Source organism: Hemitrygon akajei, chromosome 9, assembly GCF_048418815.1.
Source record: "Hemitrygon akajei chromosome 9, sHemAka1.3, whole genome shotgun sequence".
In the NCBI taxonomy this organism is placed as follows: Eukaryota; Metazoa; Chordata; class Chondrichthyes; order Myliobatiformes; family Dasyatidae; genus Hemitrygon; species Hemitrygon akajei.
In genome coordinates, this window is record NC_133132.1 from 56,438,994 (window position 1) to 56,466,234 (window position 27,241).

General features: G+C 42.9%; 1 protein-coding gene across 2 annotated transcripts in view; it reads left to right on the forward strand.

The window, feature by feature from the left end:
- Window positions 1-26,878, forward strand: part of LOC140733139 (leucine-rich repeat and fibronectin type-III domain-containing protein 2) — a 159,046-nt gene extending 132,168 nt beyond the window's left edge. For both annotated transcript variants that reach the window (XM_073056039.1, XM_073056040.1), the window contains exon 3: window positions 19,529-26,878. In XM_073056039.1, coding sequence (XP_072912140.1) covers window positions 19,529-20,441 — 913 coding nt within the window. In that variant the 3' untranslated portion in view covers window positions 20,442-26,878. The remainder of the gene's footprint in view (window positions 1-19,528) is intronic.
- The last annotated feature ends 363 nt before the right edge of the window (window positions 26,879-27,241 follow it).

Consider the following 27,241-nt stretch of genomic DNA (forward strand, 5'->3'; position numbering starts at 1 on the left):
CATAAATAATAGAGCTTCTGGATACAGAGGTAACTGGACATTCAGGTGTATGATTTTCAGGTACAGTAAGTAATTAAGAAATCTAATAGAATGTTTTTCGTTATTGCTAGAGAAACTGAATACAAGGTAGAGAGGTTATGTTTTACTTATATGGAGCATTCAGCTGAGGATTCTAAGTACAGGTGTTGGGACATTATGTTACAGTCCCCAAGATTTGGAGTACTGTGAACAATTCTGGTTGTCCTAAGAGGCTGGATAAGCTAGGTCCTTTTTTCCATGAAATGTGAGAGGCTGGGGAGTAAAATCATGACAGATGTCGATCATGTGAGTGACCACAGTCTTTTCCCAAGGGTAAGAGAGTCCAAAATTAGAGGGTATAGGTTTAAAAACTGGGAGAGGAAAGATTAGAAGGGACCTGAGGGGCATCCTTTTCACACAGTGGTGGTGATTATATAGAATGTGCTGCCATAGGAAGTGGCAGGGGCAAGTATAGTTACAACATTTCAAAGGATTATGGGATGGGCAGTTACATGGATAGGAAAGGATCAGAGCAGAGTTCCCAACCTTTTTTATGTCATGGACCCCTAACATAATGTGCTGACATTAGAGAGGGTTCAAAGTAGGTTCATGAAAATGATTCCGGAATTGAAAGGCTTATCATATGAGGAGCATTTGATGGCTCTGGTCTCTATTCAATGGAAATAAGAAGAATGAGGGGTGACTTCATTGAAACCCATTGAATGTTGAAAGGCCTTGGCAGAGTGAATGTGGACAGGATGCTTCCTATGGTGGGAGTCTAAGACCAGTGGACACTGCCTCAGAATAGAAAGCTCTCCTCTTAGAAAGGAGATGAAGAGGAGTTTATTTAGCCAGAGAGTGGTGAACTTGTTGCCACAGTCATTTGTGGAGGCCAAGTCTTTATATATATTTAAGGCAGAGTTTGATAGATTCTTCATTGGACAGGGCATGAAGGGATATGGGGAAAGGCAGGAGACTGGGGCTGAGAGAAAAAATGGATCAGCCATGATGAAATGGTAGAACAAACTTGATGGGCCAAATGGTCTAATTATGCTCCTATATATTTTATGGTCTTATTGACTGAGAGGTCTGTGGACCCTAGTTTGGGACCCCAGGTTTAGAGGTTTATGGGCCAGATGGGTAGCTCAGTTAGGTAACTTGTTTGATGTGGATGAGTTGAGCTGAATGGCTTGTTTCAATGCTGTAGAGCACTGAGACGCTATAATGAGACCATATCTGGACTATTGGGTCTCCATAAATGTAACAGAATGCCTTGGAAGCAGTTCAGTAAAGGTGTCCTGGACTAATAACCTGGAGGAATACACACAATGTGCCAGAGAAGCTCAACAGGTCAGGCAGCATTTATGGATGGAAATAAACATGGGACGTTTGAGGCCAAGACCCTTTATCAGGACTCTTTATTCCCATCCATAGATGCTGCCAGACCTGTTGAGCTCCTCAAGCACATTGTGTGCATTGCTCTACACTTCCAGCATTTGCCAGACCTCTTGCCTATAATGCCTGGAGAAAGCGGGTTATCTTATGAAGAAAGGTCGGGCATGTTAGGCTTGTATTGACTGCTGTGTAAAAGAGTGAGAAGGGACTAAAACATATAAGATCGGAAGCTTCTTTGCAGGGTAGATGTGTAGGAGATGTGAGAGATTCTAGAATCAGGGGTCAGATGAATAATGATTAAGTGATTATTTTTCTCTCTCTCATAGTGTTATGCCTCTTTGAATCACTCCCTCAATGAACAATGAAGACAAAGTCTTTGAATATTCATAAGGCAAAGGCAAATAGATTCTTACAAATGGCAAGTGAAAAGTTACAGTTATTGTATATAGCAGAGCAGCTTCGAGGGGCCAAATGGTCCACTTCTGTTCCTAATTCATAAGTTCATAGGTTGGAAAACTGAAGTGAAAACAGAAAATGCCGGAGATCCTCAGCAGGCTTCCTTTTCCCCACAGATACTCTGACCTGCTGAGCTCAGCTCTAGATTCCAGCATCTGCAATCTCTTGCTATTACTGCAGTCCCAATGTAATTCCTGTGCTGAAGTTGAGAAATACCATAGAACCACTGACATTGGTTTGCTTATCCTGTCAGTGAACTTGGAGAACTTTACAGGAACAATATTGCTGGTTTCACTGCAATCTCCTGAAGTACCTGCAATAAGCTCTCCATGTATGGAAGAGCAGGAATCACCACAGTCTAGTAGATCATGAGCTTTGTGTGGGATCTGACTTTCAAACAACCTTTGCCCCCAAATGGCCAAAGACAATGTTGGCAAAAATGACGGCAATTTTCACTTTCATTATTGACATATGCTGCTGTGTCGTTGGCTCTCAAGATATGATAATTTATCCATAGATCCCAGCACCTCCTGATAGATCCTGTTTTTCTGTTGTTGAAGACTAGCATTAGGCAGCAGGGGCATTTCACTTGAGGACCATTGTTTCGTGGTTGCTGAGTGTAACACCGACTCTTGTAATGAAGCATTGTGTATGTTGTAACGTGAACAAAGTCACCAGAGAGACACTGAAGCAAATGAAAGTGTTTTATTCAACAAAATTCGAGGAAGCGACATCTCGACCCAATAGTGCATCGCATTTTTATATCCTAAAGATCGATTCCAGGACAGTACTGTAGTTACAATGTATCTACAGTGCTTCCTATGAACTACGTATAGTTTTCACACACCTCCTTCTTCACACCCACACAACAGACACATAAGATGAATGTTAGTCAGCACTTCTGGTTTGCAATGAACTCCAGTACACAGCTCCAGGAAAATTATCGTTCACATTCATATCTGAAGATCGGTTGCGGGTTAAGTAAATACTTGCTATATACCCTAACTCCAGGGTATGCCTTAACAGTGTGCATATGCAAATAATGTCTGCTCGCTGCATCTGAACGACTCAAGTTATAATGGGGACCTTGGTTCTGGTCAGAGCACTGTGGAGACAATAACAACAGGAATGAAAAGGAATGGTTTTGAAGTTATGAGGGGAGGAACAAAGTCAAAAATTTTAAGGACAGCAAAAATCTCGACCCAAATAGATTGCACCAACAAATTTATAGAAATATATAAAAGTACAGTGGAATATGATAGATGCCCAGAAATTCACTCAGGGTTGAGAGTGCTGAACACAGGTTCTCCTCTCCAACTGAAATCATTTGGTAGACTCCAATGAATGAAATTCAGTGATACTTGATGAAACTAGCCTTATCAAAAGATTATGGATTTCTATGCATGAGAGCCAGAGGACTGGCATCATCCTCATGTTGAAATCAGGAAATAGAACTGTTCCAGTGAAGTATAGACTCCACCACTGATAGATCAGAAAGCAAATATCAGAATATATTTTCCTTATGACATAAAGGAAGTGCTCAGCCACAGAGTCTATAATTTTGGTCACCTACCTACAGGAAATATTTAAATAAGGTTGAAAGAGTACGGAGAAAATTTACAAAGATGTTACTGGGCTGGAGGACCAGGGTTATAAGAAAAGATTTAATAGGTTGGGACTTTATTCCTCAGAACATAGAAGATTGAGAAGTGATTTGGTAGAGGTATTCAAAATCATGAGAGGTATAGATAGGATAAATGCAAGCAGGCTTTTTCCACTGTGGTTGAGTGGGACTACAACAAAAACTCATGGGTTAAGGAAGAAAGGTGAAAATAAAGGGAACATGAGGGGGAACTTCTTCACACAGAGGGTTGTGAGACTGTGGAACAAGCTGTCAGTGCAAGTGGTGCATGCCAGCTTGATTTCAATTTTTAAGAGAAGTTGGATAGGTACTGTACTTGGATGGGAAGGGTATGGAGGGCTCTGGTCCTGGAATGGGAGTAGGCAGTTTAAATGTTTTGGCATGGACTAGATGGGCCAAAGGGCCTGTTTCTGTTCTGTACTTTTCAGTGACTCTTTGTCAGCTCACAGAGGAATTTCTCCATCAATTTCCATTTCCATATTTTCTCAAATACTTCATTGAATCACCTACACAGGAGGGACACGTGTGCAGCAGCCATTTAACCTACCATCCCACACTTCTTAGGGATAACGAAGGAGACCGGTGCCCCCAGAGGAAATACTTGGTCATAGGAGGATCATGCAGACTCCACATGGATAGTACCAAAATTCAGAATTGCACCTGGCTTGCTGGAGCAGGGAGCTAGCAGCTCTACTTGCTGCACTATTATGCAACACATTAAAAACAGTAATGATCATTGAGGGGCAAGCCACATTTCTGCCATTAATGAAGAAGCAACAGAAGGGGTAAGGGGTAAGAAGGGGCAAGGACAGTTGGGCTTCAAGAAGACCCTTGGCAAGTTAAAAAAAAAGTCAATGTAAGTCAGTTAAGACTAAATACAGAATGGATTGAAACAAAACTAGAAGAGCTTGAAATTTGTGGTTGATAACCAGTCAGAGAATATGGTTAAAATTAGGAAGAAATGCTTCAAAACACTGACAGATAAAGAAGCTTAGAGTAGGTACTGTAGATAAAATGGGAAACGGAATTTAACATGGGAAAGAAATGGCTTTTTTTAGTAAAAGGAGTAAGAGGCCACATGAACTATAAGTAAATGAGATAGAGAAGCTAAGATACAGAGAAATGAATGCACATTTGGATCTGAACATGGAATGACAAATACATGAATATTTTCAATAACTCAAGTTCACTACGTTATAAAGACCAAAAACACTGGTACATTTCTTGTGCAGTGTTGTTAAATTTACACTGAACCTTGCTTGTACTAGAGAGATTTGTGCAGCTCAGTTCTGTAAAATATTAAAAAGGATTTTGAATATTTAAAATTACACGAGGTCTGGCATACATTTTGAAAGATGTTATCATAACTGTGAGGATACAATGAACTAAATAGACTATAGCACTGCTGGTTCTAAGGAATGCCTGCAATAAAATATAATTTAAGCACAGGTTTTCCTCTTCACTGCTCATGATGAACAATATTTCACATGACGTTAGTCATTTACATTTTTAATTTTTCCTGAGTAAATAAATGAGAGCATAATCAAATTAAATGGTAATGCAATAGCATGCATTGTACATTTAGTGTGACAAGATTCATTTTCCTATGGAATGGAAAGGCTGCAGGCAACTGATGAATTCCAAAGTGTTTTATTTTACAGATGAGTGGCTATGACAATAAATTACATGCACTTTCTGTGTGTTTTGTCAGAAGGCAAAACTCAGGCTGGCAATTAAGAAGTGTAAATTGAAATCTACCTGCAAAGATGTAAGGATGGTCAAATGAAGGACTAGGGCTGTGTCTTCCTTGGTTTGGATAATTACAGTCATTGTGAGTTCAAAATAACGTATGTACTTTTTTCACCTTAAGAGTTCATAAGAATATACAACATATAAGAAAGTGTAGGTGGTCCCCTATTCAATGTAATTGGCAACTTAGCTCCATATACTGACTGATCCAAATTTGTTGATTCCTTTTAGATCTAAAACATACAGTGAAACAACCAGTACTACTCAGTGGGAAAGAGAACCTCAGATATTCAGGACTCTCTGAGTTTCCTTATTTCAGTTTTCCAGGTAGTTCAGATCCAATTAGCTCCACTTTATTAAGAAAGGCCCTTTATCAGTTAAAGCTCCAGTGTGTCAGTGGTTCAGCTGAGTCAGAAGATATACAAATGGTCTAGATCACACTATTCCTTTCAACCTTGATATACATTAACACCCAATCTCAAGGTTCCAAGAATTCTACCCTCCTCTAAAGTTGAAAACCCTTTCCCATCCACTGCTGAATCCACCCTTGCTGGCTGATGGTAGGCTCTAAACTCTAGAATTTCTTCCTAAACCTCTACTTACTTTCTTTTCCTTCTTAATAACATCTAGCTTCTCCTGATCATGGAATTATAAAATCTTGTGGCAACTTGGAAAATTATACAGCCAAATGCTTCTTTACTGCTTCAAAACCTTATGGATTCAGCATACCCAGTTATTATTCAAGAAATTTTTAACTGAGCTCCTCGCATTTTCTGGATAAAGAGAGAATTATTCTCAGCTTCCCTTAATCCTGGTTATTGACCTTGAGTCCTATCTCCTTGCTCTGTCTTAGGTTCTCATAATTTTATACAAAAAAAACCTGTGGAAAAACTCAGTGGATCAGGCACATCTGCGGAGGGAAATAGATAATCCGTATGTTCTGTCAATACCATCTCAGTAGTCCTTTCCACACTCCTCATTGCATCCATCCGGGAGGAGGTACAGGAGCCTGAGGACACATACTCAATGTTTTAGGAACAGCTTCTTGCCCTCCACTATCAGATTTCTGAATGATCAAGGAACACTTCATATTTCAAACAAGAGAAAATCTGCAGAAATCCAAACAACATTCACAAAATGCCAGAGGAACACAGCAGGCCAGGCAGCATCTATCGAAAAGAGTAAACAGTTGATGCTTCGGGCCAAGACCCTTCACTACGTATTTATCTGTTTCTTTCCTTCTTTCTTTATTTATCTATTTATTTTCTTATTGTAACCTATAGTAGTTTTTGTCGTACCACTGCAGCAAAACAACAGATTACACAACTATGTCAGTGATAGTAGTCCTGATTCTCTAAGCTCAGTTCAACCCAGAATTGGAACTGTTCACTTCCATCCACAGATGCTGCTTGACCCACTGAGTTCCATTAGCCATTTGTGCTCCAGGTTCAAGCATCTGCAGGGCATGTGTCTCTATAATTTTATATAACTTAATTAAATAACCTCCTCTAGCATCTTCCTCCAAAACTGGATGCTTTCTTCTTTTATACTGCTGGTTGGGGATCCATTTACTGCATTGAACGTGTAAAATAAATTAATTTTGACCCATAAAAATGTAAAATCAAAGCAGCTACATTGCAGAATTTAACTTTTGGATTCATCTTGGAAATTCAATCCCATAAGGAGAATTTTTTTTTTGGAATCCGTTCTTTGGATTATTGGGAAAAGTTAATTGTCAAGCCTAAATGAGCCTGAGAAAGCTGTGTTGAGTCATTCCTTGAGGAAGTTTGGCGAGGGCGCTTTCAGGTATTGTTGAGTAAGGAAATCCGTTTTTCAGATTCAGTGGTGATGAAGGAGCATTCCAAATTTGAACAAGTTCATGTACGCAAATTGTCACCTATTTTGACTCTTCTGTAGAAGTTGGAGCCAAACAAAAAAAGTTTCAATTCTTTGTGGTACTGACTCAGTAATGGTGGGAGAAATAGTTCTTTGCGAAGCTTTGATAAATTGTTTCTCCTGAGGTTGAATGGAGAGGTTGATTGTTGTGTTGATGAGATACAATCCTACCTTGAGCCTTAAGACAAACACACATGAGCCCTCTTATCACCCCCAACCACCTCACTCTCTACTCAAAGGAGAAGGGGCATTCTGTGCTGACTTAGAAATAAATTGATGCATCTCAGTACAGAATAAAGACATTTATCCTGAGGTGATGTAGATATAAATTGCTACTTTAGATACCTGAATTTGAAATAAACTTATAGGCTGTCTTTTGCAATTAACCTCCCTAATTATTTAAGGACTGATGAAATTGCAAGTAGTTGGTGTGTTGAAGATCCCATGAAATAGAGAGTGTTAAATTTATGTGCCATGAAACGATTAACTTGTGCTATTATCTAAATTAGGGCTATTTAACCCTTAGTTGTTGTTAAGTCGGTACATTGGTTCATTTTTGTCTCATATACCAGGGTACAGTAAAAAAAAACGCGGATTCACCTATCACCGATCAACTTGTGCCTCTCTCCTGCCTTTAACCCTTTTTTTTCTAGTTTTTGCCCTATTTCTTTCCAGTTCTGCTGAAGGGTCTCCACCAGAAATGCTGACTTCATCTCCCTCCATAGGTGCAGCCTGACCTGCTGAGTTCCTCCAGCGTTTTGTGTATGCTGCTACTGTGAAAATCTTGTATTGCATCTCATCCATGCAGATCAATTCATTACAGCAGAGCACTGAGGTAGTACAAGGTAAAACAATAGCAGAACACAGAATAAAGTGTTACAGAGGAAGTGCAGTGCAGATAGACAATAAGGCAAAAGTCATAATGAGGTAAATTGTGAGGCCAGGAGTCCATCCTACTGGACTAAGGGAGTATTCAATAGTCTTATAACAGCAGGATAGAGGCTGCCCTTCAGCCCGATGATACTATTTTCAAGCTTTTCTGTCTCTGGTCCAATGGTAGAAAAGAGAAGACAGAATGTCTGAGATAGGCGGGATCTTTGATCATGTCGGCTGCTTTACCATGGCAGCAAGAAATGTAGATGCATCCATGCTGGGGAGGCCAGTTTCCATGATGTGCTGAGTTATGTCCACAACCCTCTGCCGTTCCTTGAGTTCATGGGCAGAGCAGCTGCCATACCAGGCTGTGATGCATTCTGATAGGATGCATAGATAAAATTTAATGCAGTAGAAGAGCTGGTGAGCTTTCTGTGCCTTGGTGTCTACGTAACACACACAAAATTCTGGAGGAACTCAGCAGGCCAGGCAGCATCCATGGAAAAGAGTAAACAGTCGATGGTTTGGGCCGAGACCCTTCGACAGTCCTCCGGCATTTTGTGTGTGTTAGTTGGACTTCCAGAATCTGCAGATTTTATCGTGTTGGTGTCCATGTGGTTGGACCAGCACAGGCTATTGGTGATGTTCACTCCAAGGAACTTGAGTCTCTCAAGCCACTAAAGCTCTGTGTGGTGGATGTAAGCAAGATCTTGTGCCTCATACAACCCCCTTTCCAGAAGTCAATTAGCTGCTCTTATGTTTTGCTATCATTGAGAGAAAGGTTGTGATCATGACACTGGACTCTTGATACCCTTCCTATACTTTGATTTATTATTATTTGATATCTGACCCACCACAGTGCTATCATCTGCAAATTTGTAGGTAAAATCGGAGTAGAATCTGGCCCACATTTGTGACTGCATAGGGAATAGTCAAGTCAAGTCAAGTCAAGTCACTTTTTATTGTCGTTTTGACCATAACTGTTGGTACAGTACACAGTAAAAACGAGACAATGTTTTTCAGGACCATGGTGCTACATGAAACAGTACAAAAACTACACTGAACTACATAAAAACAACACAGAAAAAAACTAGACTAGACTACAGACCTACCCAGGACTGCATAAAGTGCACAAAACAGTGCAGGCATTACAGTAAATAATAATAAACAAGACAATAGGCACAGTAGAGGGCAGTAAGTTGGTGTCAGTCCAGGCTCTGGGTATTGGGGAGCCTGAAGGCTTCAGGGAAGAAACTGTTACATAGTTTGGTCGTGAGAACCCGAATGCTTTGGTGTCTTTTCCCAGATGGCAGGAGGGAGAAGAGTTTGTATGAGGGGTGCGTGAGGTGTGTATGACGCGGCTTTGTGGGGCATCAGGTACCAGTGCTGAAATCTGTGGAAGAATTGTGGCTGTGATTCCTTACTGACTGTGGTCTGTTGGTCAAATGTGGAGGATCCAGTTGCAAAGGGGAGCACTGTATCCCCAGTCTTGGAGTTTGGAAATGCATTTTTGGAGAAATACGGTATTGAAGGCAGAGTTGTAGTCAATGAACAATAGTTAAATATAGGTGTCTTTACTGCCCAAATGCAAAAGATGAGAGTAGGGCCAGGAACCTTTCAACATATTAAGCCAAAAGAAAGACTTACATTCATAAAACACCTAACTTACACATTTGGGATGTCCCAAAGAACTTTGCAACAGTTAAAATACTTCAATAAAATGTAGTTAATATTTCAATGAAGTTAAAGCAATTATAATCTCCAACAAGACATGGTCTAACAACCTATCATTAGACATTCAGTGGAATTATTAGCATCCTGTCTCCACTAGTGACATTCTAGGATCACCATTGATCTGAAACATAACAAAACCAGCCACATAAATACTGTGGCCGCAGGAGCAGGTCAGGATCTGGGTGTCCTGCAATGAGAGACTCACCTTCTGTTACTTCATGATCGTTCCACTAATTATAAGTATAATGAAATATTCTCATGGGTAATTGTAATTTCAGCTGTGGTCAAGAAGTTCAAGCTTTGTCATTGAGATTTTCTGATCCCTGAATTGGAAAAAATATTGCTGGTCTTTTATTATGGTTGGGTAAATCTCCAACAACACAGTAGGATCACCTTTACTGATGGACTGCAGTGTGCAGGGAGATGGCTTGCAACCAATTTCTCTGGGGCATTTAGGCTTGGGAAATTGGAGCTGAAGCTGGGTGAACTCCAGATCATTCAGGCAGCTGAGGGGTTGGTTGATAGGCAATACAGGGAGATAGGTTACACCTAAGGTTAGACAGCCAGTGCAGAGTAACCCTGTGGCCATTCCCCCTCCATGACAGGTATAACACTTTGAATACTGTTGGGAAGGATGGCCTAGCAGAGGAAAGCCATCTGGTTTCTGGCACTGAGTCTGGCTTTGTGGCTCAGAAGGGAAGGTGGGGGGGGGGGGGGTGAAGAGGCAAGAAGTAGAGATAGGGGATTAATTGGTTAGGGGAACAAACAGGAGGTTTTGTGAATAATATATTTTTCAGATGGTATATTGTTTCCCAAGTACCAGGGTCAGGGACATCGTGGACAAAGTCCACAGCATTCTTTAGTGGGAGGGTGAGTAGCCAGAGGCTGTGGTCCATGTTGGAATCAAATGACATGGGTAGGAAGGGGGATGAGGTCCTTCAAAGTGAGGCTGTTAGCTGCTAAGTTAAAGGAAAGAACCTTCAGCCTGTATCACATACTAGTGAGGCCAGAAGATCATACAGTTTAACATGTGGCTAAGGAGGTGCAGGAGAGAAGGCTTCTGATTTTTTGGATTACTGGTCTCTCTTCCAGGCTCTTCCAAAGAAGTTGGGACCTGTACAGACAGAGAAGTTTGCACGTGAACTAGTAGGAGAATAATATCTTCATGGGCAGTTTGCTTGTGCTGCACTGAGGAGGAACAGGGCGGGGTAGTTTAAATTAGGGTTGTAGAGGGGTAGGAACCGGAACATCAGAGAAGAATTAGAGCGGTTGTTGGGAAAGGAAAGATGTTGTTAAGCTTACATATAAAGTCAGGAATTGAAAGGTTGAGTATGGTGTGACTGATGTTCTGAGTTGTGCAAATTTCACTGCAAGAAGTATGGTAGGAAAGGTGGATGAGCTTTTGAAATTAGCACGTGAAATTATGATGTTGCAGCCATTACTGAGACTTAGCTACAGGAGGGGAAGGACTCGCAGTTCAATGTTCCGTTGTTTTAGACATGACAGTGCGGGAGGGATTTAAAGGGGGAGGGTCAGCATTACTGATCAGGGAAAATGTCAAGGCAGTGCTCAGGCAGGACAAGCTGGAGAGCTCATCTTGTGAGGCAATATGGGTGGAATTGAGGAATAGGAGGGGGATAACCAATTAATGGGATTATATTCTAAATCACCCAAAAATCAACAAGATTTAGAGAAGCAAATTTGTCAAGAGATGTACATATATAGAACCAAAGATAAAAACGTTACTCTACACCATGGTGTACCCACAAGCGTATATCACACACAGCACATAAACCAAAATATTACCACAAATAATTTAATAAAATATAATTGAAAGTGCATGTGGTGTGCAGTTCAGGTCAACAGTAAAGAGGTCGGTGTCCTGGTGAGGAGAACTCGTGGTGGCAGTCCATTCATTATTTTCTCTAGTCTTGACTGGGAGTGCCATACTGCACAAAGGCTGGATGGGACAGAGTTTGGCAAATGTGTTCAGGTATGTTTTCTAATCAATAGATAAAGATCCCAACTAGAGGGAATGCGATACTAGATCTCCTAATAGGAATGAGACACAGCAGGTGACAGAAATTTATGTAAGGAAACATTCTGCATCTAGTGATTGTAATGCCAATAGTTTCAAGATAATTATGGAGAAGGATAGGTCTGGTCCAATGGTTGTGATCCTAAATTGGAGAAAGGCCAATCTTGATAGCATCAGAAAGGATCTGGCAAGTGTGGATTGAGATAAGTTGTTTTCTGGCAAAGTGTGTTTGATAAGTGGGATGCCTTCAAAAGTGAAATTTTGAGAGGACAGAGTTTGTATGTTAAACTATAAGACACAAGAGCAGAATTAGGCCACTTGGCCCATCGAGTCTGCTCCACCATTCAATCATGGCTGATTCTATTTCCCCTTCTCAGCCCCACTTCCTGGCCTTCTCCTGGTAACCTTTGATGTGTTACGTACCCCGTAACTGGGTCACTTACCAGCAAAGATAGAGAGGTCCATTGAAGTCTGATGGTACTATTTTTTTACAGTATTTATTGATAAAAAAACACAAAACAATATTAATGCAAACATACAGATAATATACTTCGTCAATACTAACTCTAAAAGTGCGGGTATAATAATAATCAATAAGAGATAGCTCTATTGTTGTCTAGGGGATAATGTATTGTCCGATGGAAATATAAAAGTCACTGTCATTCAAGCTGCAGCTCTTTGGGTTTAAGAGAGACGGTTTTAAACTTGCCCAGGTCTTTTATGATGCCAGTCCTTTGAGTCGGGGGAGTTGATTTCCCCGTTGCTAGCTAAAAGCCGTTTTCCGTGGTTCCAGCCACCAGTCCCAAGCAACGGAACTGAACGCACGTGGCCTCCTTCAAATGGCTTCCCGCTCTTACGGGATCGCTAGCGTTCCTTCTGGTGCGTCTGAGGAGCTGTTCCTACAGACCCTCTTTTATCCTGACTCGCAGGGTTGTAGATATCAATCAGGTTGGGGTGATGCAATCTCTTTCTCACCCAGCCCACTTTTGCCTGAGGGCGTTCACGTAGCATAGCATCCCAATCCACAAATGTGTCTCCAAGAGACAATGGCCATGTCCCATGACTTTACATCGCCGGGGAACGAGGCATTCTGAATGTCTCTCTCTCATTTCCTGGGTCCCCTGACCCAACCCAATAGTGATCTTGCGATTCTCACAAAGGAGGGGGATGCAGGCATAACAGATGCCATGTCCAAACAAGAACCTATCAATTTCTGCCTTAAATACACCCAACAACCTAGCCTCCCTCCACAGCTGCCTGTGGTAACAAATTCCACAAATTCACCACCCTCTTGCTAAAGTAATGTTTCTGCATCTCTGTTTTAAATGGATGCCCCTATGTCCTGAGGCAGTGCCCTCTTGTCCTAGACTCCCCCGACATGGAAAACATCCTTTCCACATCTACTCTGTCTAAGCCTTGCAACATTCAAAAGGTTTCAATCCTAAATTCCAGCGAGTACAGACCCAGAGCTATTAAGCATTCCTCATATGACAACCCTTTCATTCGCAGAATCATCTTTGTGAACCTCCTCTGAAACATCTCTGAAGTCAGCACATCTTTTCTTAGATGTGAAGGCCCAAATCTGTCCACAATACTCAAGATGAGGCCTCACCGGTGCCTTGTAAACCCTCAGCATCACATCCATGCTCTTGTATTCAAGACCTCCAGAAATGAGTGCTGACATTGTATTTGCTTTCCTCATCACTGACTTAACCTGCAAGTTAACCTTTAGGGTGTTCTGCACAAGGACTCCCAAGTCCCTGTGCATCTCAATTTGCACGTTCCTGTCAGAAAAAAAGGCAAGCATAACAGGTTTAGGAAACTTTGTTTTTTGAAAGATGTTGAGGACCTGGTTAAGAAGAAGGAGGTGCCTAGCAGATATAGGCGGGAAGGAGCAAATGAGATACTTGAGGCGTATAAGAAATGCAAGAAAACACTTAATAAGGAAATCAGGAGGGCTAAAAGAAGGCATACGGCTGCTTTAGCAGACAAGATGAAGGAGGATCCCAAAGAGTTTCTACAGATATACTGTATTAAGCACAAAAGGATAGCAAGGGACAAAATTGGTCCTCTGGAAAATCAAAGTGGCTATCTATGCATGGAGCCAAATAAGATGGGGCAATCTTAACTGGATTTCTTGCATCTGTATTTATTTGGGAGATGGACACAGAGTCCATAGAAGTGAGGCAAAGCAGCAGTGAAGTCATGGACTACGTACAGGATGCGGGGGAAGAGGTGTTTGCAGCCTTGAGGCAAATTAAGGTGGATAAATCCCCAGGGCCTAACAAGGTGTTCCCTTGGATCCTGTGGGAGGTGAATGCAGAAACTGCAGGGGCCCTAGCAGAGATATCTAAAACATCCTTAGCTACAGTTGAAGTTCTGGCGGATGGGAGGATAACTTATATTGTTTCATTGTTTAAGGAAAGCTCTAAGAATAAGCTGGTAAATTATAGACCAGTGAGCCTGAAATTAGTAGTGGGTAAGTTATTGAAAGCTTTTCTAAGAGACCAGATATAAAAGTATTTGGTTAGACAGAGACTAATCAGAGATATTCAAACATGGCTATGTGCATGGTAGGTCATATCTAACCTATCCTGCAGAGTTTTTTGAGGAAATTACCATCACATTAATGCTGCTTTGCCTCACCTCTATAGAATCTGCATCCATCTCTTGAGTAAATACAGATCCAGTAAATCAATTTAAAATACCCCCATCTCATTAGGTTCCATGAATAGATAACCACTCTGATCTTCCAGAGGACCAAATTTGTACCTTGCTATCCTATTGCACTTAGTATAACTGCAGAAGCCCTTGAGGTTCTTCTTCACCTTGTCTGCTGTAGAAATCTCATGTTATCTATGGAGACTTTAGCAAGGCCATTGACAGGGTACCATATAAGACCATAAACCATAAGATATAGGTGCAGAGGTAGGCCATCGAGTCTGCTCCACCATTCAATTATGGGCTGATCCAATTCTTCCAGTCATCCCCACTCCCCTGCCTTTTCCCCATACCCTTTGATGTCCTGGCTAATCAAGAACCTATCTATCTCTGCCTTAAATACACCCAATGACTTGGCCTCCACAGCCACTCATGGCAACAAATTCCCAGATTTACCACCCTCTGACTAAAGTAATTTCTCTGCATCTCATTTCTAAAAAGACGTCCTTCAATCCTGAAGTCGTGCCCTCTTGTCCTAGAATGCCCTACCATGGGAAATAACTTTGCCGTATCTAATCTGTTCAGGCCTTTTAACATTCGGAATGTTTCTATGAGATCCCCCCTCATTCTCCTGAACTCCAGGGAATACAGCCCAAGAGCTGGCAGACGTTCCTCAGACAGTAACTCTTTCATTCCTGGAATCATTCTCGTGAATCTTCTCTGAACCCTCTCCAATGTCAGTATATCCTTTCTAAAATAAGGAGCCCAAAACTGCACACAATACTCCAGGTGTGGCCTCACAAGTGTCTTATAGAGCCTCAACATCACATCCCTGCTCTTATATTCTATACCTCTAGAAATGAATGCCAACATTGCATCCGCCTTCTTCACCACCGTCTCAGCCTGATGGTTTACCTTTAGGGTATCCTGCACAAGGACTCCCAAGTCCCTTTGCATCTCTGCATTTTGAATTCTCTCCCCATCTAAATAATAGTCTGCCTGTTTATTTCTTCCACCAAAGTGCACGACCGTACACTTTCCAACATTGTATTTCATTTGCCACTTCTTTGCCCATTCCCCTAAACTATCTAAGTCTCTCTGCAGGTTCCCTGTTTCCTCAACACTACCCACTCCTCCACCTATCTTTGTATCGTTGGCAAATTTAGCCACAAATCCATTAATATCGTAGACCAAATCATTGACATACATTGTAAAAAGCAGCGGTTTTCTGGGAGTTTAGTCTAGAAGGTTCAGTCACTTAGCATTCAATATGAGGTAGGAAATTGGATTAGACTTTAGCTTCACAGGAGAAGGCAGAGAGTGGTAGGAGATGGTTGTCTCTCTGACTGAAGGCCTGTGTGGTGTGCCACAGGGTCCTGTGTCCATTCCATTATTGCCATCCATATTAATGATCTGCATGATAATGTAGTAAGTCATAAAGAAAGCTTTTGGCACATTGGCCTTCATAAATCAAAGTATTGAGTACAGGACTTGGGATGGTGTCTTGAAGTTTTATAAGACCTTGGTAAAGTTTAATTTGTAGTATTGTGTGCAGTTTCAGTTACCTAACTACAAGAAAGATATCATAAAGTCATAGAGTCATGTCAATATGACTAAACGAGTGCAGAGAAAATTTACAAAGATATTGCTATAATGTGAGGACCAGAGTTATGAGAATGGTTGAATAGATTAGTACTTTATTCCCTAGAGCAGAGAAAACTGAGTGAGATTTAATAGAGGTATACAAAATTGTGAGGGGTATAGATATGGTAAATGCAAGAGGACTTTTTCCACTGTGGTTGGGTGTGACTAGACTAGAGATCATGGGTCAAGGGTAAAAGGTGAAATGTTTAAGGGGAAAATGACAGGGAGCTTCTTCACTCAGAGGGTGCTATGAGTGTGGAATGAGCTGGCAGTACAAGTGGTGGAAACAGGGTTGGTTTCAACAGTGAAGAAAAATTTAGATAGGGACATGGATGGAAGAGGTATGGAGGGCTATGGTACTGGGGTAGGTCAACGCGACTAAGAGATTAATAGTTCGGCATGATCTAGGTAGGCCAAAGGGCCTGTTTCTGAACTGTATGACTCCGTGACTCTATAAGTAACTGTAATAGGACAGACTATAGCCCTTGTGCACCAGTTGTAGAGGGAATGACTAATTGGTGAGGTGAATTAGCATTAATCAATCAGACTGCTTTGTCCTGAATGATGTCTGGGATTCTTGACTTTTGTTGAACTGTACTTATTCATCCAAATGGAGAGTATTCCATCAGCCTTTTTACTTATAGAACTATAGAACCATAGAACATTACAGCATAGAAACAGGCCTTTTGGCCCTTCTTGGCTGTGACGAACTATTTTTCTGCCTAGTCCCACTGACCTGCACCTGGGCCATATCCGTCCAAACCCCTCTCATCCATATACCTGTCCAAGTTTTTCTTAAATGTCAAAAGTGAGCCGACATTCACCACTTCATCTGGCAGCTCATTCTACACTCCCACCAGTCTCTGCATGAAGAAACCCCCCCTAATGTTTCCTTTAAACTTTCCCCTTTCACCCTTAACCTATGATCTCTGTTTTTTTTTCTCCCCTAGCCTCAGTGGAAAAAGCCTGCTTGCATTCACTCTATCTATACCCATCGTAATTTTATACACCTCTATCAAATCACCCCTCATTCTCCTACGCTCCAGGGAATAAAGTCCTAACCTATTCAACCTTTCTCTGTAACTAAGTTTCTCAAGTCCTGGCAATATCCTTGTAAACCTTTTCGGCACTATTTCAACCTTATTAATATCCTTCCTGTAATTAGGTGACCAAAACTGCACACGATACTCCAAATTCAGTCTCACCAATGTCTTGTACAACCTCACCATTACATTCCAACTCTTATACTCAATACTTTGATTTATAAAGGCCAATGTACCAAAAGCTCTCTTTACAACCCCATCTACTTGTGACACCACTTTTAGGGAATTATGTATCGGTACTCCCAGATCCCTCTGCTCTACTGCATTCCTTAGTGTCCTACCATTTACCTCGTATGTTCTACCTTGGTTTGACCTTCCAAAGTGCAATACCTCACACTTGTCCACATTAAACGCCATCTGCCATTTTTCAGCCCATTCCTCCAGCTGGTCCAAATCCCTCTGCAAGCTTTGAAAACCTTCCTCACTGTCCACTACACCTCCAATCTTTGTATCATCAGCAAATTTGCTGATCCAATTTTCCACATTATCATCCAGATCATTGATATAGATGACAAATAACAATGGACCCAGCACTGATCCCTGTGGCACACCACTAGTCACAGGCCTCCACGCGGAGTAGCAATCCTCCACTACCACTCCCTGGCTTCTTCCATTGAGCCAATGTCTAAGCCAATTTACTACCTCTCCATGTATACCTAGCGACTGAATCTTCCTAACTAACCTCCCATGCGGGACCTTGTCAAAGGCCTTACTGAAGTCCATGTATACAACATCCACTGCCTTCCCTTCATCCACTTTCCTGGTAACTTCCTCGAAAAACTCTAATAGATTGGTTAAACATGACCTACCGCGCACAAAGCCATGCTGACTTTTTCTAATAAGTCCCTGTCTATCCCTGTCTATGTTATGCCTTGCAGGTGGTGGAAAATTTGTGACAAACAAACCGTGTTTCTCTACTCTAAATTCTTAGCTGTAGTTCCTCATTTCTGAAACCACTCCGGTAAATTTCATACATAAAATAAAAGCAAATACTCAACAGTTCAAGCAGCATCGAGTGAGAGAGAAAGTTAGTTGAGAAAAGTTAGAAACTGAACATGTTTTTAAGTGTCAGAGATGTAGAGAAATGCAATGCAGGAATAAGCCCTTCAGCCCATCTCATCCATGCCGTGGTGTCCATCAAACTAGTCAATTTAGTCCATATCCCTCTATAACCCTCCCATCTATGAGCTTTTCTGAATGTCTTTTGAATGTTATTACTGTACCAGTCGCAACCACTTACTTTGACAGCTTATCTCATGTACACGCCACCTTCTGCATGAACTTACCTGTCAAGTCCCTGTTAAATCTTTTACCTCTCATCCTTAAACCTACGTCTCTAGGTTCCAGCTCCCCTTTCCTGCAAAAGGACCACGTGCTTTCATGCTATCTCTGTCCCTCATGATTTTATACACCTCTATAAAGTCATTCATCATTCTCCATCATTCCTGACAATAAAGTCCTAGAATGCCTTCAAATCCTTGTACATTTTCTTTGCACTGCCTCCAATTCAATGATGTCTTTCCTAAAATAGGGTGACTAAAACTGTGCAGTGTCACCAAGGTCTGGAACAACTGTGAGGTAACGTCCCAGCTGGTACAGACAACGTCCTGAATGATGAAAACCTTCTGCCAAATTCCCCTTTCACCATTCTGTCTCACGTGGTACTGATTTTAGCCAACTGTGTACCTGTACTCTTAGGTCTCTGTTCCACAACAGTCCCCAGGGTTTAATCATTCACTCTGTAAGTCCAATCACAGTCTTATCTTCCCAAAGTGCAAAATTTCACGTTTATCTGCATTGAAGACCACCTGCTACTCCTCTGCCCACTTAGTCAGCTGATCGAGAACACCCTGCAATTTCTGACAACCATCTTCACTGTATATGATACCACTTACTTTAGTATAATCCACAGACTTTCTAACCATGCCTTGTACATGTGCACCAAAATCCTCCATATAAATAATGAACAAGGGTCCCAGCACTAACCCCTGTGGCACACCAGCAGTCACAGACATCCAGTTCAAGCAATAAACTTTTACTTTTATGCTCTGCTTCCTACTATTGAACTAATTATATAATCAATGAGCCATTTTTCCCTGTAATTTAACCTTCTAGACTAGACTACCATGCTGAAATTTGTTAAGGACTATGCTAATGTCCATACAGTCAAGATCCACCTCTTTGGAAAACTCTTAAGAGATTTATTAGATGTGAGTTTCAGGTGAGGTTTTATGTCAAAAGTCCCATTCATTGGTGGCAGGATTTAGCTTCTTAGCCATGACCTTGCAAACCACTCTCCTTATCACTGTTCTCTTTCAGGATGATCCCGGCTACAAACAAAGGCTTCGTGGTGAAGAACCTCGTGGCAGGATCTGGCTACGACCTGTGCGTGCTGGCCATCTGGGACGACACGGCCACCACGCTCACTGCCACCAATGTGGTGGGCTGCATCCGCTTCGTGACGCCGGTGGACTACGGCCGCTGCGCGTCCTTCCACGGCCAGTTCCTGGGCGGCACCATGATCCTGGTGGTGGGCGGCATCATCGTGGCCTCCCTGCTCATCTTCATCGTGGTGCTGATGCTGAGGTACAAGCTCTGCCACGGCCAACAGAAGATGTCCGACGTGAGCGACGTGTATTCCCAGACTCCTACTGCCTCCACCCAACCTGTCCACAATGGCGTCCTGCCCCAGTTAACGCAAAAGCCGGGCCCCGCCCGGGACGCCACAGCAAATTTTGACTGCTCCTCTCTACGGAGCAGCCTCTCCTCCTCGACCGCCTCCAGTCAAGACTGTTACAGCCTCCACAGCAACTCCAGCACCCTCTCCAAAAAGTGGAGGTCCACGTCCAGGTCCCGGCACAACATCGACCGGCTGATGGGAGCCTTTGCCTCCCTCGACTTGCGTTGTCAGAGGAAAGACGACAGTTATGAGTCCAGGGCTTCCACCCTGGCCCGCTACTCGGACAAGGAGCCGCTGCTGGGCCGGAGCGAGTCACGGCTCAACAAGCTGCTCACACTGCCAATGGAGGGCAAGGCTCGGCGCAGCCAGTCCTTCGACATGGGCGACTTCTCCTCCAGCCACTGCTACAGCTACCCCCGGTGCATCACCAACATCTGGACTAAGAGGAGCCTGTCGGTCAATGGCGTCCTGGTGCAGTACGACGAGGACGGCTTGGAGATCACCCGGGGGGCGTGCTGCAGCTCGGACTGGGTGATGGAGAGCACGGTATAGAGGGGGCGGCCGAGCGTGGAGAGTGAGGGCGTTGGGGCGGGGCTGGCAGGTAGAGGGGTGTCACCAAAGGCGGTGACAGCTGGCCGAAATCCGGCATGGAATTCAAGAGAGGCGGAAGGATCTCAGAGGGAAGCCTGCATTATTCTAGATCTTTGCCTGATGCTGTAAAGCTGGAGTAGAAGTGGAGACATGTTGCAAGGACTCCACAGGCCTGACATTATCTATGGATTAAGAGGACAGAACATAGAACAAAGAACAATACAGGCCCTTCAGCCCATGATGCTGTGCCAGCCCTTTAACCTACTCCATGATCAATCTGACCCTTCCTGACAACATAGCCCTCCATTTTCCTGTCATCCATGTGCCTATTTAAGAGTTTCTTAAATGTCCCTAATGCATCTGCCTTTACCACTACCCATTCCATGCACCAATCACTCTAGGTGTAAAAAAAACCTAACTCTAACATCCCCCCTATGCTTTCCTCCCAACAAGATTAAGTTATGTTCCCTGTATTAGCTATTTGTACTCTGGGATAAAGAATCTAGCTGTGCACTTGATCTATGCCTCTTATCATCTTGGACGCCTCCATCAGGTCACCTCTCATCCTCCTTCTCTCCAAAGAGAAAAGCCCTATCACCATAAAACATGCTTTCTGATCCAGGCATCATCCTGGCCATTCTCCTCTATACCCTTTCTAAAGCTTCCACATCCTTTCAATAATGAGGTGGCCAGAACTGAACATAATACTCCAAATGTGGTCTAACCAGAGCTTTACAGATCTACAACATTACCTCATGGCTTTTGAACTCAATTCTCCCAACTAATGAAGGCCAAACCACTATATGCTTTCTTAACCACACTATCAACTTGTGCTGCAGAGAAGAGAGAAATGGGATGGTGGTGGGTTGGGTATTTCTCTCTTATTTCTCTCCTCATGAGCCACCTGACCCAGAACAAATGTTTCAACTCAATGGCATGTCCTCTCGGTTCAGGGGAAAGGTCTTTTTGTGTCATTTAATCTCAAGGTGGACCCTTCTCTCTTCTCCCTCTTTATTTTTTATTATTCCCCAGCCCACCACTGTCCTGGTGAGAAGTTGAACCTGTTTCTCTCCGAACGTAAGCTGCCAGACCCTCTCTGGAAGCACAAGGCAGGCAGCCCAGACAACACAACAAAACTGGATCTCAGTTGCAGGCCCTGAACTGGGTCCCACTTTGATGCTACGGTAACATGCAATAGACCCATTGAAAATGTACCACAGCTCCCAACCATGATTGCTGCACCTCAGTGAGCTAGGGTGACCTCTGAGGGCATGGAGGAACCACCAAATGGCACTGCCATGGGGAAAGAGATGCTCTCCTATCTCAAACTCTCTTTAATTTCTCTGAAAAGCATTGATGGGAGAGGGCTGTCTAACTCTTTCCATGGGATGTGGGAGGATAAGAGTTGTGTAAAGTACTAGTGATCCACAAGCCTGATTAATGCTCAAGGTACACACGCTGCAGATGCTGGAATTTGGAGCACACATAGAAACCTGGAGGAACTCATTGGGTCAGGTAGTATCTACAGAGGGAAAGGCACTGTCAAAACCCTTCATCTGGACTGATGCCAGACAGTTTAATCCTCTCTCCTCACTCCTACACTGACATGTCTGTGCTTGGTCTCCTGCACTGCCAAGTGGAGGCTAAATATGAACTAAAGGAACCGCATCTCATGTCCACCCCCACCCCAGATAGTCTACAACTTAATAGCTTGAACATTGGATTATCCATCTTCCAATAACTAGCTCCTCTCTGTCCCTTTCTTCTTTTCTGTTTCTTCCTGATCTATCTAGCCCCTATTACCATGTTTGTTGTCCCTCCTCCACCCACTCCATCTGTCCATCTCACACACACTTCTCCAAGTAGTTCCCTTCCTCAGTTCTCTCCTCTGCCACCTCCACCTTCATCTCCTGTCAGATTCCATTATCTTCAGCACTTTGACACTTCCAGCTATCACCAGCCAGCTGCTGGCTCCATTCCCACTCTACCCTTCCCCATCAACATATCATCCCTCCTCATCATTTGGATCCACCTATCACCTGTCACCGCTTTCTCCACTCCTTCCTGTTCTTTATTCTGTCTATATCCTCTCTGTCTTTGAGAGTTTCAACCCAAAACATTGACTGCCCATTTTGCTCCACGGACGTGACCTGACTTACTGAATCATCCAACTTTTTGGGGGTGTTGTTTAATACTCCAGGGATATGAGTTCAAATATCATTGTGGTTGAATATATTAAGTAAGTAATTAGGAATTTATAAAAAGTGAGGTGGTGGTGTTGGAAAAAGACATCTAGTTCAGTAATACCTTTCAAGAAAAATCTTCCATTCTTCCAAGTTCTAGCCTCAGGATCCTCAATAGCATGGTTGGATCTTGACCAACCCCCACCCCTCAACGCCCAACCTTCTAAAATGTCTCAGCAAATCACCAAAGGCACCATTCGCTGTGGGAGGTCCTTCATCACCTGCCAACAGCGGTTCAGGAAAGAGGCCCATCAACAATTTGGGAAGTTCAATATAGGTTGTCCTTGCTCATTGTTACTTCCGTTCTGGAGTAAATGGATATTTAAAATATACCCTCAATCAGGAAGCTATTCATTGTGTTAGCCTCATCTGGTCAAGGGGCTATTCAGCCAGCAGAGGTGCACTGCATCCCAGCTCTGGCAACTAAACAAGTTAGCACTGAATATCAGAAATAAGAAAGTTATACAAGGTGTTGTTTGGACCACAGCCAAACATACCACAGTGATGGCGGCAACACTACAAAAAGTTTACCTCAAAGGTTCCCTTGATAACTAGCAGAAAATAGAAGCTATAGTAACCAGGAAGAACACAGCCATATTCACCAGGTACTCTCACTTTATTGAAAAGCTGTATGCTTTTGAGGGGGGTAAGCTAAATTGTGTTAACAGAGCTGAATCAGGCCAGAGGCCATAGAATCATAGACTAGTACCGCATGGAAACAGGCCTCTCGGTCCAACTTGCCACTTTACCAAGAAGCCCATCTAAGCTCATTTGGCTCCTATCCCACTGAAACTTTCCTATCCATGTATCTGTCTAAATGTCCTTAAAGATTGTTACGGTGCCTGCCTCAACCAATTCATCTGACAAATCGTTCCATATACCAGCCAACCTCTGCATGAAAGAGTTGAACCTCAGGTCCATTTTAAATCTATACTCGCTCACCTTAACCTTCTAGATATTGGTTCCCTTCTCCTGGGAAAAAGGCCTTGTGCATACAGTTCTGCTTGCTACCCTGAAGGAAGGATGTGACTGCATTGAAATCTACAAAGTGTAGACACAAATGTAGATTTCTAATGCTGATGGACAAATGGCAGCAAGAGAATGTAGGAGGAATGAAGGGAGGAATTACTAAAACTCTTTTGGGGAGGATCATTGGATGATGGACAAGCAAATCCCAACTGAGACAGAGTCTTGAACATTACTTCAAAGAGGGTTGGATCACAGGAGAATTACCTTCAGTGGCCACTTTATTAGGTACTTACGTTTCAGTCCATGTTTATTGTCATCTGTCTGTACCTATATGTAATCAAGTGAAACAACATCCCTCCGGACCATGGTGCACCCACAAAGCATTTAACACACACAGCACATAAACCAAAATGTTACCACAAATCAGTTAATAAAATGCAATTCAAAATGTATGTAGCACAAGTAAAGAGCAAAGAGTAGAGTAAATGACTCTCAGTCCAAGTGACAAGACCTTGTGGTGGCAGAGTATTTATTAGTCTCACAGCTTGGAGGAAGAAGTTGTTACATAGTCTGGCAATCCTAGTCCTGATGCTTCTGTGCCTCCTTGCTGATGGTAGAGGGTCGAAAATTGTGAGGTGGGTGGTGGGGATCATCAACAATGCTTTAGGCTCATGGTCTTCTTCTGCTGTAGCCCATCCACTTCAATGTTGAAAGTGTTGTTCATTCAGAGATGCTCTTCTGCACATTACTGTTGTGATGTGTGAACACTTCAGTTACTGTCTCCTTCCTGTCAGCTTGAACTCATCTGATCATTGTCCTCTGACCTCTCTCATTAACAAGGCATTCTCATCCACAGAACTACTGCCCACTGGATTTTTTTCTTTGGTTTCCACATCATTCTCTGTAAGCTATAGAGACTGTTGTGCATGAAAGTCCCAAGAATATCAGTAGTTTCTGAGATAATCAAACAACCCAGTCTGGCACCAACAATCATTCCACTTAGATCACATTCCTTCACTGTTCCGGTGCTTGGTCTGAACAACAACTGAACCTCTTGACTATGTCTGCATGTTTTTATGCATTGAGTCGCTGCCACATGATTGGCTGATTAGATATTTGCATTAACGAACAGAAGTCAGTGTACTGAATGTATATAAAGGTCCACTCAACAGTCTTGTTCCAGAACTTTGTGGAAGACTGTCCTGACTGATATTGCTCTCTCCTCTCCAATTCATTGTTAAATCTGGGTCTCTTTATGATACAGACCCACATTGCCTTACCAATAAAACTATTTATTGTTTCCAGAATGCTGTTTGTACCCACCCCTTAGAAATTAATGATCAAGTGTTGCCAGACAGAGGGAGGGTGCAGATTCTGGAATCTAGAGAAACATTTCCCTCCTCACATGATGCCTGATCCAAAATATCGACTGTTCAGTTCCCTCCGTAGTTGCTGAGTTCCTTTTCCTGTGTCCCTCGAGCAGTTTGTTTTCTGCATCAAATGTCGCCAATTTGAAAGAGTCAGAGAAGGAAGGACTGTACCAGTGGACAAGCTCAGGCTATTCAGCTTCTCAAACCATTGCTATATTTGTGATATATCTGCGTTTTATCTCCACTAGTTAATCGATGAGAACCTCTACCAACACAAGTATGTCCAAACAACAAATGCTCCTGCTCCTTATTTGGTTTGAAGCTTTTTTTAATATCATCAGCAACTTACCAGGAAGCTGGAGGGGAATTGTGCTTTGGCGTGGAAGTGGGTCTGGTATCTGCAGGGCTAAGGTAAAAAAAGGTCCCTCACATGGAAGTGTAGAAAAAAACAGGACTCTCTCCCAATGTGCAGGTTGTGAGATGGTGCGAGCAATATCAGTTCAATGTGACGATCGAATGATTTTGCTTAATAAGGTAAGCAGAAAGTTATTACAGAGAAAAAAATCCTTGGCAAAATAGAAATGAATTTAAGTAAAAGGCATTTCTCAGCTCCTGGTGATCGTCAAGGCATACTTTAAATATGCTGAGGATATTTACTTACTTCACAATTTCAGACAGTGGGATCTAATCCCCACCACTCCTGAGGTGAACTACATTTTTCTCTCATTTTTCCTCCAATGCTTTTATCTAATAACTCAAACCTGTGTTTCTGGGTTATTGCTAAGTGTTAATATGGAGTGAGATTCAACAATTGATAGGGGAAATGCAAGCAGGCTTTTTTCCACTGGCATTGGGTGGGACTACAACCGGAGGTCATGGGTTAAGGGTGAAAGGTGAACATTTTAAGGGGAGCATGAGGGAAAACTTTTTTACTCAGAGATTGTGAGAGTGTGGAATGAGCTGCCAGCAGAAGTCGTGCATGCAAGCTTGATTTCAACATTTAAGCAAAGGTTGGATAGGTACATGGGTGGTAGGGGTATGGAGGTTGATGGAATAGGCTGTTTTTATAGGTTTGGCAGGGACTAGATGGGCCAAAGGGCCTGTTGCTGTGCTGTATAACTCTAATTGAGCAGTACAGTTGTTCAGCTAGTAGAGCAGGTGCCTCACAGTTTCTGTGATCCCAGTTCAAACCTGCCCTCAGATGCTGGCTCTGTGGAGATTTCAAGTTGTGGGTTTCCTCTGCGTGCTCTGACATTTCAGCCCGAGACCTTTCTTCAGGACTGAGAAGGAAGGGGGAAATACACCAGAATAAAAAAGGTTGGGGAGGGGAAGGAGGCTAGCTAAAAGGTGACAGGTGAATCCAGGTAGGTGCGAAAGGTAAAGGCCTGGTGAAGAAAGAATCTGATAGGAGAGGAGAGTGGACCAGAGGAGAAAGGGATGGAGGAGGGGACCTGGGGTTAGTAATAGGCAGGTGAGAGGGGGTAAAAGGTCAGGGCAGTGAATAGAGGAAGAAGGGAGAGGGGCAGGAATTTTTTTTTACCAGAGGCTGAAACTGATGTTCATGCCATCAGGTTGGAGGCTAACCAGATGGAATGTAAGGTGTTGCTCCTCCACCCAGAGGGCGGCCTCATCTTTGCACAAGAGGAGGCCATGGATGGATATGTCAGAACAGGAATTGGAATGGGAATTAACATGTTGGGCCGCCAGGAAGTTTTGCTTGTGGCAGATGGAGCAGAGGTGCCTGATGAAGCAGTTACCCGTTTCAGTTTGGTCTTCTTGGTCTGAAGGGTGTGTTTTCAAGCTGTTTTACCCCACAACATGCCACACACACACACACACACACACACACACACACACACACACACACACACACACACACACACACACACACACACACACACACACACACACACACACACACACACACACACACACACACACACACATTTGTAGGCTCTGAAACAAGAAACAAGAACAGGAGCTTCCCTACTGCCTCTGTCTTAGCTTTTCTCAGGATCTAGTGACCAGGTGAATCATAGCACCTGCATGTTTCAAGCCATATCATCTTATTGAAAATCTTTTGGCTTCATTAAGGTCACCAGTCAAATTGCTAGCACATTCTTCAAACAGGTAGTGTTGGCCAGTGGTCCAGATGTCCATGTGTTGCATCCTTAGTGCA